At 43.0% G+C, this 17,216-nt stretch overlaps 1 protein-coding gene across 5 annotated transcripts in view; it reads left to right on the top strand.

The window, feature by feature from the left end:
* The window catches only part of SNCAIP (synuclein alpha interacting protein), a 320,048-nt gene that overhangs the window by 179,727 nt on the left and 123,105 nt on the right, over nucleotides 1-17,216 (top strand). For all 5 annotated transcript variants that reach the window (XM_029619986.1, XM_029620002.1, XM_029620011.1 and 2 more), the window contains one exon: nucleotides 15,831-15,903. In XM_029619986.1, coding sequence (XP_029475846.1) covers nucleotides 15,831-15,903 — 73 coding nt within the window. The remainder of the gene's footprint in view (nucleotides 1-15,830; nucleotides 15,904-17,216) is intronic.

Genomic DNA, 17,216 nt, shown 5'->3' with positions numbered 1-17,216 from the left:
AGATCCCCGCTGGACCACCAGGGACTTTTGGCAAGTCTTGGGGGACCCTCTTCATCACCCCCACAAGACTTGCCAAAAGTCCAGCAGGGGTCCGGGAGCGACCTCCTGCACTCAGGCCGTCGGCTGCCAGTATTCAAAAATGGCGGCCAATAGCCTTTGCCCTTACTATGTTACAGGGGCTACCGGTGCCATTGGTCAGCCCCTGTCACATGGTAGGAGTACAAGATGGCACCAGCCATCCATTGCCGGTATTTTGCATAGGCCCGGCGATGCACGCAAGCCCCGGAACGCGCGTATGTCCCAAGGCTTGAAAAAAGGGGGGGGAGGGGACATGGCCAGAGGCCTCCCTAGGGCCTCTAGGCTGGGGGATCGCACGCCAGCACTCGGCCAGCGCACACAACCTATGCCTGCCCAGAGGCAGGCGCAACTTCTTTAACAAAGGTGGGGGGGGGGGGTTACGTAGGGCTGGGGGGCGTGTTAGGTAGGGGAAGGGAGGGGAAGGTGGGGGGGGGGGGTCAGAAGGAAAGTTCCCTCTGAGGCCGCTCTGATTTTGGCTGCATGCGCATGTTATAAAATAGGCCCTAGATTTGTGCGCACCGGGTTGCGCGCACAAATCTACGCCCATGCATAACTCTTAAAATCCGGCCCATATAGCAGCACTGGAAAAGGTACAGAGAAGAGCAACAAAAATGATAAAGGGAATGGAATAGGTCTCTTATGAGGAAAGGCTAAACAAGTTAGGGCTTTTTCAGCTTGGAGAAGTGACATTATAAAATCATGAATAGCATAGAACAGGTTTATAGGGAATGGTTATTTATCCTTTCAAAAAGAGCTAAGACTAAAACTCTTCATGAAACTAACTGGTAGCAGATTTAAAACCAATATAAGAAAGTATTTTTTCCAGTCAACACACAATTAAACTGTTGAAGTTGTTGCCAGAGAATATGTTCAAGGGTAATAGTATAGCTAGGCTTAAAAAGAGATTTGTATAAGTTTCTGGATGACAGGTCCATTAGTTATTATTAGCCAAGAAATGAGCAACAGGAAAGGGATCTTCCCATTAAGATCTGCAGAATGCATCCAAGTGACTTGGATTGGGCACTGTTGAGAAGCCAAATGATGGGCTCAAAAGACCATTGGTCTGACACAGCATAGTACTTCTTATAGTCTTATGTTCTCTGCTGAAATCTAAATATACGACATCTAATGTATGCCTCCAATCTAGTTCTTTATTCATCAAATCAAATAAATTGATAAGGTTTGTTTGACAGAATCTCCCTCTGGTAAAACATGCTGCTTCATATAGTTCATTATCCTTTCCTTTAGTTGGGTGTCCATTCATTTTCCCACCTCTACTATTCGAAATATCCAGCCTGTAGTTTTCAATTTCTTCCCTTCAGCAGGCTTGCAGAATCACTCCCATCTCCAAAGATCAATTGAATATATCCATCCTGCTAGAACCTCGCTTAGCTCCCTTAATTTCCTAGGTTGTATCCCATCTGGCTGCATAGTGTTGTCCACTTTGCTGAAAATCCGTAAATGGTATGGCATGTACCCCATGACTATATATACCCTTGTTGCTATCACTGGTCCTTCTCCAATCTCTTCTTCAGTGAATAATGAAAAAAAAGTATTTCTTCAGCATTTCTACTTTTTGTCACCCTTCACAAATTCCTCCTTTTCTCCTCCCAGTCTTATAATCCTTCCTCTGACCATCCTCCTTTTATTGATATACCTTGAAAAAGTCTTATCTTGCTTAACCTCCTTAATTATCTTTTCCTCTGCTCACATCTTAGTTATCCTGACTACCTTTCCTGCTTAACTTTTCTAGATATTCATTCCTGTTCTCCTTTTGTTTGAGATTCCCTCTGCCTTTTGAATGTTAGCTATTGTGCCCTGACTTTTTTAGCCACCTTTTTAAAGAACTATACCAATCTTTTTTCTTACTTTTATTTACTTTTCTAACAGAATAATTTGTTGCCATTTCTATAGCTCATTTTAGTTTAGCCCACTGTTCTAATTCACAAAATATTTAACTCATTCAACGCCACCATTAATATACTCCTCCATTTTAGTAAGTCTGTATGCTTGAAGTCTAGGCCATACTTTTGTGTGCCCTCGCTCTGCCTTTACTTTTAGATTAAACCACACTACTAGATAATCACTTGAGGTCAGGTGATCACCCACCTGGACCTTCCCCATTTGCGAAAACCAGGTCCTGTATCACCTTTGACCTTGTGAGTTCCCCTTGAAGGAAGTCCAGAATCTCTCTGCTTCTAACTGATTCCACAGGTAGGATACTCCAATCCACATCTTGCAAATTAAAATCTACCACCGGCAACACCTTCCCTTTCATTGCAGTCCTATGTATTTCTTGAACCAGATCTCTACCAAGTCCTTACATCTGTGTTGGAGGTCACTTGATCACTCTAGAATAGATGGAATTGCCATCTGTCTTTTTCAAGATAATACACAGCATCTCCTTTTCCCAAACCCCCTGCATTTAAGTTGATTTAGTATGATGTTTCTGCCCATCGTGTTCTTCTTGAACAGATTGTAGTCTAGAATGTCCATATTCTAGTGATGGAACTCACTGAATCATGTTGCTGTAATAGAAACAATATCTAGATCTGCCTCTAACATGAGGGCTTTCAGGTCTGGAATTCTTTTGCCTAGACTTTGAGAATTTGTGCTCATGGCCTTCCATATATTTCTATTTTCCTTGTCTTCCTTCTGTATAATCTTTTACCTTTTTTTTTTCTAGTCCTCCCTGTCATTTACTGGTAGCTTCCTGGGGTACATATCCTTGGGCTTCTTTTCATTAACCTTATTTGCATTGCTGTGGGTAACAGCCCAATTCAGTCAGCTTCCATCTGCCACCCTTCTCATCTAGTTTAAACTGCTATCAATTTATGTTCAGAAGTGTTCACTTAGGATCATACATTAACAGGAGTTTAAAGTAGATGAGGGGAATGGCAGATGGAAGCTGACTGAATTGAGCAAATGAGGTTAGTAAAGGGAAACCGAAGCACAGCTGGGTTTCGGTTACACAGCCTCCACTTCCCAGTCAGGCAGGTTTCATTGATGAAATCTTGTCTTGCTTTGCCTGAAGGAAAGAAGTTAAGCTGCTTTTTATTGTACTGTTGGGCTACAGGATTGGAGGTTAAAGGACACTTAAGAAAAGGCCATAAGGTCAAACAAACCATTGTGATAATAGTACTTGGAATACTTAGAAGAGGAAACAAAAAAGAGCACAGAGAGTGGCATTAATTCCTTCTAGTAGTAACTGGACTTTAGTATATTAAGTACAGGCCAAATGTTTTCTGAAAATGAAGGTAATAGTGGCTTCAGCAATGTTTTATTTGTAAGGTGCCCTGGAGTGAATATTTAGCCAGGTTGGCTGGAATGTTGGCTAACATACAGATAGGTAGCACTGAAACATTCTGGTAGAAATAGAAGCCCATCAAAGGAATAGATGATTGTTTTCAGTAAATATTTATATGATACTTAATTAAAGGATGGTACATTCAAAGAATCATTAGTTCCCTGCCAGCAGTGTTTTCACCCCTGTGTGTCTCAATGAAGGTGGGTCCCACCTTAATCAGTTTCCAAGTTGACTGGGTTATGTTGCTGCTTTAAGGGAGTTACACAAAGCATTCTATAAGAGAACTAAAATAATATGCAGTATTATCTTGTAAGCTGACTAGATCTGACAGCACAGTCAAAAAATGATCATTAAATGTAACAAAGCTATGTGCAGGACATGAGACAAAAAATAGGGCTGATTTAAACAATGGTTTCTACAAAATTTTATGTGCAGAAAAAATTATACTCAAAGCCAAATATTCCGTGAGCTAACTTGAGTATGTAGATATATATATACTGTATATATTTGTAGAGGTATCACTAAAAAGTGCTGTTGTGGGTGCTGCCAAGGCAGTGAGGCAACTAGAAAAAAGAATTTGTAAGAAAAAGATTGAATTTTAAATTTAAAAAAATATAGTGAGATACTGAGTGCATATCTGTGCTGTGCTTGGTCAAAAAAATGACTGAGGATGCTCATGAGGCAGTGCCAATTTGGGAAATCCCACACGTGCTCAGTAGAGCTAAAAAATCTACTAGCTTAAAGAGACAAGTCTGTTCAGTGTTTCCAGGTAACTTCACCTGCATGTAATGGCTAATCTCTGCTTATTGATGGAAAAAATGTATATACATTATATTTAGATAGATAGATTTAATATAAAGGGGAATTTCTTCCCAAAGACCTTGCCTCTTTAACATGTTGGAGAAGAAGAAAAAAAACAGTGGTGAATGGTTTTAAAAGTTACATCTGTGGCAGGGTAATGTCCCTCACCGACAGTCATGAGCTCTGCTGTCGGTGCCTTTGTCTGGAACATGACCAGGCAAATTGCTATGCCTGTGAACAGATGACCCCACACTCCCAATGCTTCAGAGCAATTTGAATTGAGAGACTGTGTAAATCTCTTGAGAGTTGCAGCTGATCCTATTCCCGCAATGCAGCATCCTCTGCCTCACCGGGATAGAATTGAGCAGGAGCTCCTCAAAGACTTCCTCATCAGCCCAGGCCAAAGCCATGGCGTCAAGAATGGTCAAACATCCTACATAAAAAAGAAGCAGCATAAATCCCTGGAACACTTGGAATCTGCATTGAAGAAGCACAAACACTCCAAGTGCGATGCATCGGCACCAGTGCCATCAAAGCGGTGCAAGGACTATCAGCACATCTGATGCACAAAAGCATCAAAGCATCTCATCTATGTATTAAGGCAGTTAATGGACAAACCAACCATTCACTCAACGCATGGTGCACCAAAGCACTTAATGCATTAATGCATTTGACACACGATATGCCAGTGCACTCAATGCACTGATACCTGCCGTGTCTGCAGCCCATTGATGTGACTTGGAGCTTCTATGCATGAGAGGCATGCTGCATCTTGATCTCTGAAGCATGGCTCTCTGAAGCATGGTGCTAGGACATATGGTGCAGTGCCGATGCATTTTAAAAAATCCACATTCACTTCAGACCAATATCCTCCTCCTGCACCGGCTTCATCGACACAAACAAAGCCCTGTTCGTCCAAGTATTCAACTCCATAAAAGCAGTTGGCGCATCAAACTCACCTGATCTTTCAGGCTGCTCTCTCAACACAACTTTATGCAGTCCATCCTAGATCTGCAGGGAAAAGGGTCATGTTACTACTGTCCCTTCCGATAATTAGAACTCTCTCCAACAAGGATGCTCTCAGAGGAACTTTGCTTGGAAATACCAGATCCAGTGTATTCCAAAGTTCTGCTGGCCTCCAATAATTCAATCCAGACGCAGGAATCTACAGTGACCTTGGCAGTTTACAGGAAATATATACAATTTAGCACAGTGGTCCCCAAACCTGTCCTAGAGGGCCACCAGGCAGTTGGGTTTTTGGAATATCCTCAATGAATATGCATGAGAGAAAATTTACATGTTATGGAGGCAGTGCTATCAAATTTTCTCTCATGCATATTCATTGAGGATATCCCAAAAACCCGACTGGCTGGTGGCCCTCCAGGACAGGTTTGGGGACCCCTGATTTAGCATTTCACTAGAGCATACTATGCAGGAGTGGCCAACTCCGGTCCTCAAGAGCCACAAACAGGCCAGGTTTTCAGGATATCCACAATGAATATGCATGAGATAGATTTGCATACAAGGAGGCAGTGGCCTGTTTGTGGCTCTCAAGCATCGGAGTTAGCTACCTCTGCTCTAGTGGATAGTAAGCCAATCTCTACTCATCCATTAATATCTAAATTCATGAAAGGACCAGGAATGTCAAATCTCCAGTGCAGAAACCGCCGGTGCCATGGGACTTGAATGTTGTCCTTTCTCAATTCATAAGGCCTCCTCTTGAACTTTGCGTACGTTTTTGGCATGGAAAGTACTATTTCTGGTAGCAGTTACCTCAGCTAGAAGAGCTAGCAAACTCCAAGCTGTCATCCACTATCCACCATACAGACAATTTTTCTATAACCAGATAGTCCTCCATACTCACCAACATTTCTGCTGAAGGTCTTCTCGGTTTTTCATATCAATCAGTCCATCGTGTTAACTACCATATATACTCGTGTATAAGTCGATCTCATGGATAAGTCGAGGGTATTTTTTTAGACCAAAAACATAAGAAAGTTGCTGTGACTTATGGATAAGCTAAAGGTAAAACCTATTGGGTTTATGAAATCAAGGTGAAATCGTAATAAGAAACATTTTCATTTAACAACTTTAGAAAATCTTTTATTTATTAAATGGAGAATAAAGTGTCCCATAAGAAACATTTTTATTTAACAACTTAAGAAAATATTTTATTAATACAATGTCTCATTCAAACCATTCCAGGTCTGATTCCAATTAAGATTTTTTAGATTTTATAACTGTCTGTAATATGCTATTTTTAATACGTCAAATTTAGTTGTTGATATTTTGCATTAATTTTTATGTCTATGTAAACCATAGCGATGGAACTTGATTTGCAACGGTATACAAAATTGTATAAATAAATAAAAAAATCAACAGAATGTCCTAATAAACTGTGGAATTGTTCTTTGGTGATGTCATCACTGTAAACATTGTCTTAGCTATCACCATCTGTTGAATCATTATCCAATGCTGATTCATCTTTGTCTTCATAGATAGCGTTGTCTTCTGATCCATCGTTAGCATTGCTAATGCCGCATTTCAGGAATGACTTCTTGACCATTTCTGGTGGAATTGAATCCCAGGCACATTTTACCCATTTCGGTACCATATCAATGTCTGTTTTCATCAGGTTCCCTTCTTTTGTTAACCTTGCTTGACCAGAACACATCCATTGTTACCACATATGGTGCAATTGGTCCTTGAAAATCTTGTTGAGACAGACATCTAATGGCTGGAGCATTCATGTCAGACCTCCTAGGGTCACAGCTAGCATGGTTACCAATTTCTTTGCATCATCTTTCACATCCTCTGTTATATTTGTGCGGAACATATCCCACACCAAAAATGATGGATATTTTCTTAGCCATGTACCTGATGTTCCACTCCACACATCGCACAGCCACAATTTTGTTCCCTCCTCATCCATCCAGCCTTCAGGATGAACACGGACAGTTACACCTGCTGGAATTTTTAGGTTCTTGGGCATCATTTTCCTCTTGAATATTACCACTGGGTGCAGTTTTGTTCCAGCTCCCAAAAAAGATAAGAGCATCATGAAATCGGTCTTTTCATGACCAGTTGTTTTTACAAGCACGGTCTTCTCACTAATGCCAGCTACAGTTTGATTACCAGGCATATCAAATATCATTGCATTTTGTCCATATAACCAATGGTATTCATATCAAAATGGTTCTTTATTCTCTGCTGAATAATGAATGTATGGAATGAATTGACCTTTTCATTAAGCTCCTTAGCCAGCTTCTGTAACATCTCTGAGTGCTGATGAAGGCACAATCCAAATTGGTTCATGAACCGTCAATACCAACCATCCAATGCTGAAAATTGTTCCAGATCTTTGGTCACTGAATACTTTTCTTCTTTTGCCATTTGAAGCACCGGCGAGGGTTCCTCTAGTGATATTACGGCGCGGGTCCGCAGAACAGGATAGACCCGGACGAGGCTCCTCTAATGAATCACGGCAATGGTCTGCAGAGCAGGGTACACCGGAAGGGTTCCCAAGTAGATATCACAACAGGGTTCCACAGCGTGGTACTCACAGCGGGAACGAGGCAGCAGGAGTCCGGGTGAAAGGCCCTCAGAGGAGCGGTTAGCCAAGAGACGAGGAAGGGCCCCCGAAGAGCGGGTACCCGATAGTCTCACACCATGGAAGCAGGAACCAGAACAATGCTGAAGTGAGAGTAGGTAGATACAGCAAGTGAAATCATTGCCAAGTCGATGGCTGTCTAGGCTGGCGAGCTTAAATATTGAAGTTGAGTGACATCATCTGATGGGGACGCCCCCGAGGTTCCCGTCATGACGTGGTTAAAGCAGGCCGGGGAGTGCGCGCACCTAGGGGATCCAGAGGGAAGATACTGGTCGGCAGCGTCCATGCTGCTTAGGAAGGCCCGGGAATGGAGGCCGGAAGGCCGGTAGTAGCTGGCAGAGGCCGCGAGTTCTCCCGATGGAGCCAAAGCAGTAAAAAGAGAGGTAAGCAGCAGCGGTCGCAGCTGTCTGTGGCCGCGGAGCATAACATGTGGATTCCCTTCTTCAAGTCTTATCTCACCAGGAGACGCTGGTGATGGATGCGTCTACCAGAGGGTGGGGTGCACACACTGCCTCCTCCCAAACTCTTGGCACATGGTCAGAATGGGCGTCTGTTTCAAATCAGTCTCGAATCTATGAACAATCCAAAATGCACTGAGAGTGTTTACTTTTCTCCTTCAGGGAAATAGAATTCTGATCTAAACCAAAAGTCAAGTAGCAATGCTCTACATTAACAAGCACATGATCTTGATCCCTCTGCCAGAAGTCTCAAAGAATTTGGGAATAAACTCTCAGTCACGGGGATCTTACTTCAGGTGATTTACCTTCACAGAGTCTCCAACACAGAGGCAGATCACTACAGAATAGTATTTACACCACACAAGTAGTTTCTGGATTAAGGAATGGTAAACAGGCTGTTCAATTTGTGGGGTCGACCATCAAATCAAACTGCATTGCAAAGGAACAGGAAAGTTGAAAACTTCTGCTCCATTCTTCAAAGCAAATTCAGATCTGCCCCAGGTGCTTTTCTACAGCAGTAGGATGCAGTTCTACTATATGCTTTTCCACCACTTTCACTAGTGGTGAGGACAGTTCAGAAAATGCTCAAGAATTGGACACGACTCACCCTCATTGTTCCAGCATAGCCCAGACAGATATGGTTTTCCTACTTCATCAAGTTGTCAATCTGCCCTCTGATCCCTCTAGGAATCAGTTCAGCGCTGATAACAAAGGAGGGTTGTCTATGTCACCCAAACGTCACCTTCCTTACCATGATGGAATGGATGCTGAGCACTTAGTAATGTCCTCACTGTCTCTGTCCAAGGAAGTTGAGGATATCTTGATTTCAGCTAGGAATCTGTCCACCAGAAGAGCACATGGATTTAAATGGAAGTGTTTCTTAAACTGGTGCTGGATGGAATGTCTGGATCCTTTCACCTGCACCCACAAGGACCTGCTTCATTACTTGTTCTCCCTCTCTTCTCCAGGTCTTAGTACTTCATCAATGAAAATGCATCTTAGTGCTATCACTAAGGAAGGAAAACTGATGTTCTTCCATCCTTTAGTATCAAATTTCAATAAGGGCTTGTGGCATTCAAAACCTCTTGTGCCATATGATCTCAATGTTATTCTAGTACAACTGATGAAACTTCCCTATGAGCTGATAGAGTGGGCATTTTTTAAGTTTCGTACCTGGAAGGTGGCATTCTTAGTCGCCATTATGTTAGCTAGAAGAGTCCGCAAATTACACGCAATAGTTGTTTATGTTCTGTACCTTCAGTTTTTTCACAACGGGGGTGCTCTGCTCCCATCCAAAGTTTCTTCCTAAAGTGTTTTCTCTGTTTGATTTGACTCAAGCTATTGTTTTACCCATATTCTTTCCAAGACTACATACCCATAAAGGAAAGAAGGCTCTTCATTCTCTGAACTGTAAGAGAGCCTTAGGCTGAGGAAAACTTTAGCCTGTTAGCCTGAGAAAAACCCAACCTCATCATCAGGCTTCTCAACTGTTTATATCCTATGATCCCAATAGACTAGGAATGGCAATTGCCAAACATAATTTATCCAATAATGCATTATTATACATTGGCAAGCCTTCAAATTTCAGACTCGACCAGGGCTTATCAAATGAGAGCCATGACTACCTGATTTGCTCACCCAAGAGCGATTTCCATTGAAGACATTTGCAAAGCTGAAACTTGGTCATCTGTACGCACTTTTACATCCCACTACTGTCTGGACAATCTCTCAAGAAATGACAGTAACTTTGGTCAAGCAGTTTTGCACAGCCCATTCACCCAGTAGTCCAGTCTTCATGAGGAAGCCAGGTTGCTGTTCAATAAGTGTTCTGCTATGCAAACCTCAGCTTGGGACGCCCCACGTTTCATGATAAAGTCAGCCCTGCTTGTCAATGGAGAAAGTGAATTTGCTTACTATAAACACAGTTCTCTGTAGATAGCAGGATGAATTAGCCATATTTAATACCTGCTAACCTCCCTGGAGAGTCAACTACCTAGCTGAAAGACTTATGAGGCAGCATGCACGTAAGAACTCCCATAGATTCTCAGTATTAAAACTTACTGAGTTAGAGAGATGGATCCATTTAGCTCTGTTGGACAAAGCCACCCACATGTCATAGCTAATTTATTCTGCCGTCTACGGAGGACCCCATTTTTGGTAAGCAAACTCACTTTTCACTCCTTTTGTCCTTTCAACAAAGCAAACATGGGTCATTCCCTGTAGATACTTGAATTAGTCAAACGCAGGCTCTGAAAAATGCCATGAGCTAATTTTCATTCACTTATGAGCCATATGCCATCTGATCTCAGGGAGCTATTGTATTTGAAAAACCCTACAAGCAAGTCATCTCTAGCTGCTATACCTGTCCCTTCTGTGCTGCATTGTACTGGATGCTAACAGGAAGTGTGAGTGGTAAGGGAAGCTGGGGGAAAGTAAGAAAACTGATTCTCAGGGTGTTTCGACTCTTTTATTTGGCTTCTGTCACATTGGAGGAAGAAAAGTTATTTCTATAATTGGCCTCCTGAGATTTCAGGTTATAACTCGGCGGCTGAGTTGTCAGTTCATTGCTGATGTGCATGGGACACATAATTGGGAAACTGACAGAGAACAAAAGGAAACATTAGAATGTGCTGGAGAAAGCATTATAAAAAACAAAAACTTTCAGTAGTTACTGTTTTGTGGTGTGAGGGATGTAGTGCTTTTTATGTGAACTGAATCTGTCCTATTTCATCTGTCAAATGCAAAAAAAAAAAAAAAATATATATATATATATCCTTTGGGGTACATTTTAAAAGAGAGCGCGCGCGCATATTTTTGTTCACGCATCAGGCACGAACAAAAGTACGCTGGATTTTATAAGATACGCGCGTAGCCACGCGTATCTTATAAAATCCGGGGTCGGTGCGCGCAAGGGGGTGCACATTTGTGCAACTTGCGCGCGCCGAGCCCTGCGCGCGCTGCCCGTTCCCTACGAGGCCGCTCCGAAATCGGAGCGGCCTCGTAGGGAACTTTCCTTCCAGCCCCCCGCACCTTCCCCTCCCTTCCCCTACCTAACCCTCCCTCCCGGCCCTATCTAGACCCCCCCCTACCTTTATCAGAAAAGTTACTATTGCCTCCGGGCAGTAGTAACTTACGCGCGCCGGCGCGGCAGGCCCCAACACAGGCCGTTGTGTCGGGGCACTCGGCCACGCCCCCGGACCACCCACACGCCCCCGAACATGTCCCCGATCCAAAACCACGCCCCCTGGCCACGCCCCCGACTGCCCCTTTTTGCAAGCCCCGGGACTTACGCGCGTCCCGGGGCTTGCGTGCGCCGCCGAGCCTTTGCAAAATAGGCTCGGCGCGGGCAGGGGTTTTTTAAAAGGGTTACGCGCGTACCTTATGCGCATAACCCTTTCAAAATCCGGCCCTTTTTGTGTAAGAATATATGACGTCTATGAATCCTTGAATTGGTTTACTAAATTTATTATACTTTTTTTGAAGTAAGAAGGGGCAATTCATTACTTTTTCTACCAACTTATTAAGAGCCCAGTTTTATAACAGCATGTGTAGGGCTAAAACCTGCGAGCAGAAAGTACTTGCAGACTTTAGCCCAAATTTTCAAAATTAGGGCTGTGTTTGAAAACCATGCCAAACTTATGTATACGCATTTCCACCTCCTCCAAAACATTACAGTTACTGATATAGGGGGAGGAGGAATAGCCTAGTGGTTAGAGCAGTGGACTATAAACCAGCAGCCTAGGGTTTGAGTCCTGCTGTCGCTCCTTGTGACCTTGGGCAAGTCACTTTACCTTCCATTGCCTCAGGTACAAACTTAGATTGTAAGCCCTCTGGGGATAGAGAAATATCTACAGTACCTGAATGTAAACCAGTGTGATATCTCAATTGCGATCAAATGTCAGTATATAAAATAAATATTGTTATTTGCATAGTGCTGTCAGGCGTATGAAGTGCTTTATAGAGACACAGGGAAGGTAATTTTCAAGGGGACTTCTGTGGATAAAATAGTGGTGCAACCACAGAAAAGGCCCTTTAGAAAATTGTGCATACACACTGTATGTACATACTAGCAGTATTCCAGCTGGTGGCATCTGAATGGACTTGGGAATTACCTGCATGCTTTTTTATCTTAAAAAGTATAAGGTGAATTTTAAAAGCCCAGCACGCATTAATGAGGATATGTACGAATAAGTTGTTCTCAAGCGCCGAATGTATTTTAAAAGCTGCCTGTATATGCGCATATCTCCCATAGCGCATTTCTCCCACAGCACACACATCTCCAAAGTTTTCTGAAAGGGGCAGGGCATGGGCGTGATATGGGCATTTTAGGGCATGAACCAGAGATGTGCGCGTAAATATTCACGTGTCCCGGTGCATGCCATGGTCCCCTGCTGCAAAGCTTTACTTCTGCTATGGATGACATAGAAGTTAAAAAAAATAAAAGGATCAAGCCATTTCTGAGGGGTTTAAAGAGTCTGGGGTGAGTGGGGAGAGTGTAGGCTATCAAACGAGGGGGTTGGAGGACCTGGGTGAACAGTGGATGAACTGGTAAATTGGGACTGGTGTGGGCACACGCCCCCTTTAAAGTCCCCTGATTTACGCAGTAGAAGTGGGATTTGTGCACACATGCGCGCGCCCCCACTTAAAATTCGGTGCACATTTGTGTTCAGCAGACTATTTTAAAGCATGTACTCATATGTTTGCAATTGTCATGAAATGGCTGTGGCCCCGGGCATGGGCCGACGTATGTGCACAAATATGTACCCGTGTGCCGGTTTGAAAGTTACCGTCCCTGTGCATAAATTCTCTTGGGAAAAGATACTGGCGTCAAATAGTAGGTGTAATTGTGTACATGTAGTTTTGCTAGGGTAATTTTCAAAGCAGACTTATGGGTATAAGTCTGTTTTGAAAATTGGTGTAATTTATGTGTGTTTTTGCTAGCTAACTTATGTGGGATGTTACAAAATTACTCCCATCAAAGACAATCCCTGCTCCTTGGAGCTTTCAATCTAGTCAAGTCTGACAGACAAAAAACAAATAAGAAGCTTTGAGCTAACAAGGAGGTTATGGTTGAGTAAAAACTAAGGTGGGTGGATTATAGGTAGGAATAATTGAGGAAGGGGCCATTTAAATTGAATAAAACTGCAGACACAAGGCTTCTTAGAATTTCTTTTAAGAAAAAAGCCGGTGGGGTAGATAGCTATGATTCTATATCTTTAAGAAGTTTGAGTAATGCTATACTCAGAGACCCCAGATTGACCCCTAGACCAATTCACATTTAAAGCAAGCATAATATGATTGATTCTCTACAAATCTGAACTATCTACTAGAGGCAAGAGAGCATAGGATAGATGTGAGATCGCAAAGGTGAGTTATTCTCTGAGGATGTCTCATCAGATTTAATTCAGAGAATCACTGAAAATGTTGATAAGCACAAGTTATTCTTAAGCATTAAGATATAGATTTGTTTTAGATTTGTTCCTGTCTGATTGGGAACAGTCCTGCTGTTTGTTTTTCCTTTGTTTTGTTCTATCGATCCTGAAGGATTATCATCACCAAGATGTGAGCAGACAGTGAATGTACAGATCTGTGTCCCAGGTTCACTAATTGGTTGTCTGTAAACCATACTGTATTATAAAATGCATCCTATAAAGCACCAAAGGGGGATTCTGCCAATTGCATCACTCCACACCACACCCCTCCCCATGTCCTTGCAACACATTTTCTAAACTGAAAAGCAAAAATGTATTATAAAGCTCCTGCAAATATCAAATTCATAAGTGCTCCATAAAAGTGTTTTTCAAACTGTTTTTCTCAGGGCTCAGTGGAAGGAAAACATGTTCCTCTCTGGGTCAAATGGAAGGAAAACACTCTCTTTCTCTCTTTCCCTAGCTCCAATGCTCCTTCACTGCGTCCCTCCTCCTGCCCCCTCCAACCTCCCCCAGCTCCCATTGCTGATTAAATCCCCTTTTGCTATTTTTCATTCTTACTCACCCTTCCTCAGCTCACATTGTTCACTCTTCCCCCTTCCCCAGCTCACATTGTTCACTTTCCCCTCCTCTTCTCAGCTCCCATTGTTCACTCTTCCCCCTTCCCCAGCTCACATTGTTCACTTTTCCCCTTCCTCAGCTCCCATTGTTCACTCTTCCCCCTTCTCCAGCTCACATTGTTCACTCTTCCCCCTTCCTCATCTCCCATTGTCAACTCTTCCCCCTTCCCCAGCTCCCATTGTTCACTTTTTCCCTCCTCTTCTCAGCTCCCATTGTTCACTCTTCCCCCTTCCCCAGCTCCCATTGTTCACTTTTCCCCTCCTCTTCTCAGCTCCCATTGTTCACTCTTCCCCCTTCCCCAGCTCCCATTGTTCACTCTTCCCCCTTCCCCAGCTCACATTGTTCACTTTTCCCCTCCTCTTCTCAGCTCCCATTGTTCACTCTTCCCCCTTCCTCAGCTCACATTGTTCACTCTTCCCCCTTCCTCAGCTCCCATTGTTCACTCTTCCCCTCTTCTCAGCTCCCATTGTTCACTTTTCCCCTCCTCTTCTCAGCTCCCATTGCTGTTTGCCATACCCCTTTTGCTATTGCTCATTCTCACCTCCCCCTTTTTCAGCTCCTATTGCTCATACTCCCCCCCTTCCCTTGCTTCCATTGTTCACTCTCCCTCCCCATTTCCCAATCCCACTGCTGACTGTCACTCCCCTTTGCTATTCATTCTCACTACCCCTTCCTCAGCCCCATTCTTTAGCTCCCATTGCTCATTCCCACTCCACTGCTGCCCGGTTCCCACCGTTACCTCTCACTCCCATTCCCCAGAACCCATTGCTCACTCTCTCCTCCCACCTCCCCAAATTACTCTCTCTTCGTCTCTGACGCTCCTGCCACCTCACATCTCTGCCTATCTCTCGTTCACTATGAGCCCTGCAGTGCCTGTTTTTTCTGTTCTTCTTGGCAATCCTCGCCAGAACAGTATGGCAGTAAGGATACCGCATGGCTCAAACTTCCTGAGAACTCATGAGGAGCCCTGCATGGGCAGCAGAACGTTGCCGAACACTGTGCTTTCTCCAAACTGCTGCAGAACAGCTGGCTTGGGGACGCATTGAGGCCGCAACCCAGTCACTGGCATGTCTTAACCAGTTATGGATTGTGACCAATAAGATAATAGCTTGTTATTTGGGTTTTTGGGTACTTGCCAGGTTCTTGTGGCCTGGATTGGCCTCTGTTGGAAACCGGGTGCTGGGCTTGATGGAACCTTGGTCTGACCCAGTAAGGCATTTTCTTATGTTCTTATGTTCTTATTGGTGATGTATTTCAAATGTTTCACTTTGAGACTTGGTGCAAAGCTTGAGGGTAAAAAGTGCACGCAGTTTTTGTCTTAATGCGGACATTTTAAAAATTGCCACCTTATTAAATACACTTTAGGTATTTTATATTCTGTTAAAAGTATTAAACATGGGCCTTACTGTAACATGTCCAGAATAACACAGCTGCAGCATCAACCATCTACTGGTTTTTTTTTTCTTGGTATGGTCGCATATTTGTTTTTAAATTTGTATACACCCTTCTCTCATTATCTCGTTTAGTATTCAGTAACTTCCCTCAAGACCATCCCAGAACTGTGTAGAAGATGTGATTCACAGAATGAAGATCGATCAGGTATGTATGTGCCTCCTGTCCCCCCTCCCTTATTGTCAAGTGCAAGCCACTTGTGGCACATGTCGCAGGGTTGTATTTTATGCACTGCTTTTTTTTTTTTTTCACAACATGAACTTAAACTCGATGTTTAGTCATCGGCAAAGGAGAAAAAAAAAAATACTCGCAACCACAGCATCTGAAACAGCTTACTGAAAACACAAGAAGCCATTGGTGACAAGGCCCTAATGATGCCAATGAAAAATGTTGGATGAATTTACTGCCTGTATGGCAGTGACCGGTTTCTGAGGGCTGATGATTTGCCAAGGTCTGAAACCCTACTGTATGCAGGATTCTGCATGGCCAAATCTGCTTTGAGGCATGTTGTAACAGTTAAGATTAAAAGAGAGTTTCTGAGTTTAATAGTGTAAACTAAATGGAGAATCATGGCATATAGATGAGAACCAGCTGGCTGACCTTTTTTATTATTTTCCATTCTACTGACAAAAAGTATACTAAATGTATTTTCTCTCTCTCTCTGTCTCTGGAAACTGAATAAAATCTCTTTTCCTTCTCTTTGTGAAAGACCAAAAAAAAAGTACCAGTAAAAAGTTATACTTCTGGATTTACTTACAAAGTAACAAAACATACATTTGATACTATAATGGTAGTTCCAACAAATAGAGCTTACCCAAACATCTAGAACAGAAATATAAACACAAACATCATCTGTTATGGGAGCAGTAATTAAGTGAGTTTATGAGTGGATTTGCAGAGAGCATCATACTGCTCTCTTAAAGGTGAATTTTAAAAGCCTGGCGCGCACATTAATTAGAGGACATGTGAATAATTTGGGGTTGCGCGCGCCAAAAGCATTTTAAAAACAGCCTCGATTCACGCATATTTCCCACAGCACGCACATCTCAAAAGTTTTCAAAAAGGGGCAGGGTGTGGGCATGGTCTGGGTGCAGCATGGGTGTTTCGGGGCGTGAAGCTAAGATATGTGCGTAAATACTTACACGATCCGGCGCACACCGAGGACTCCTGCTGCTTAACTCTACTTCTGCTATGGATGACATGTAAGTTAAAAAATAAGAAAAATAGGCAGATCTGCGGGGTTTTAAGGGTCAAGAGTGAAGGCTATTAAACTAGGGATTGGAGAACTTATCTCTTAGCTGGCGGAGTGGGGATGAACGGGTAAAACTAGGAATAGCATCAGCACGTGCCCCATTTAAAATCCTCTGATTTATGTGGTAGAAGCGGCATTTGTGCGCACACCCACTTAAAATTTGGCACACTTGTGTGCAGCCAGGCTATTTTATAACATGTACGCATGT

Source organism: Rhinatrema bivittatum, chromosome 1 (genome assembly GCF_901001135.1).
Source record: "Rhinatrema bivittatum chromosome 1, aRhiBiv1.1, whole genome shotgun sequence".
Lineage (NCBI taxonomy): Eukaryota > Metazoa > Chordata > Amphibia > Gymnophiona > Rhinatrematidae > Rhinatrema > Rhinatrema bivittatum.
The sequence above is the reverse complement of the archived record's forward strand: the minus strand, read 5'-3'. Positions and strand labels throughout refer to the sequence as shown.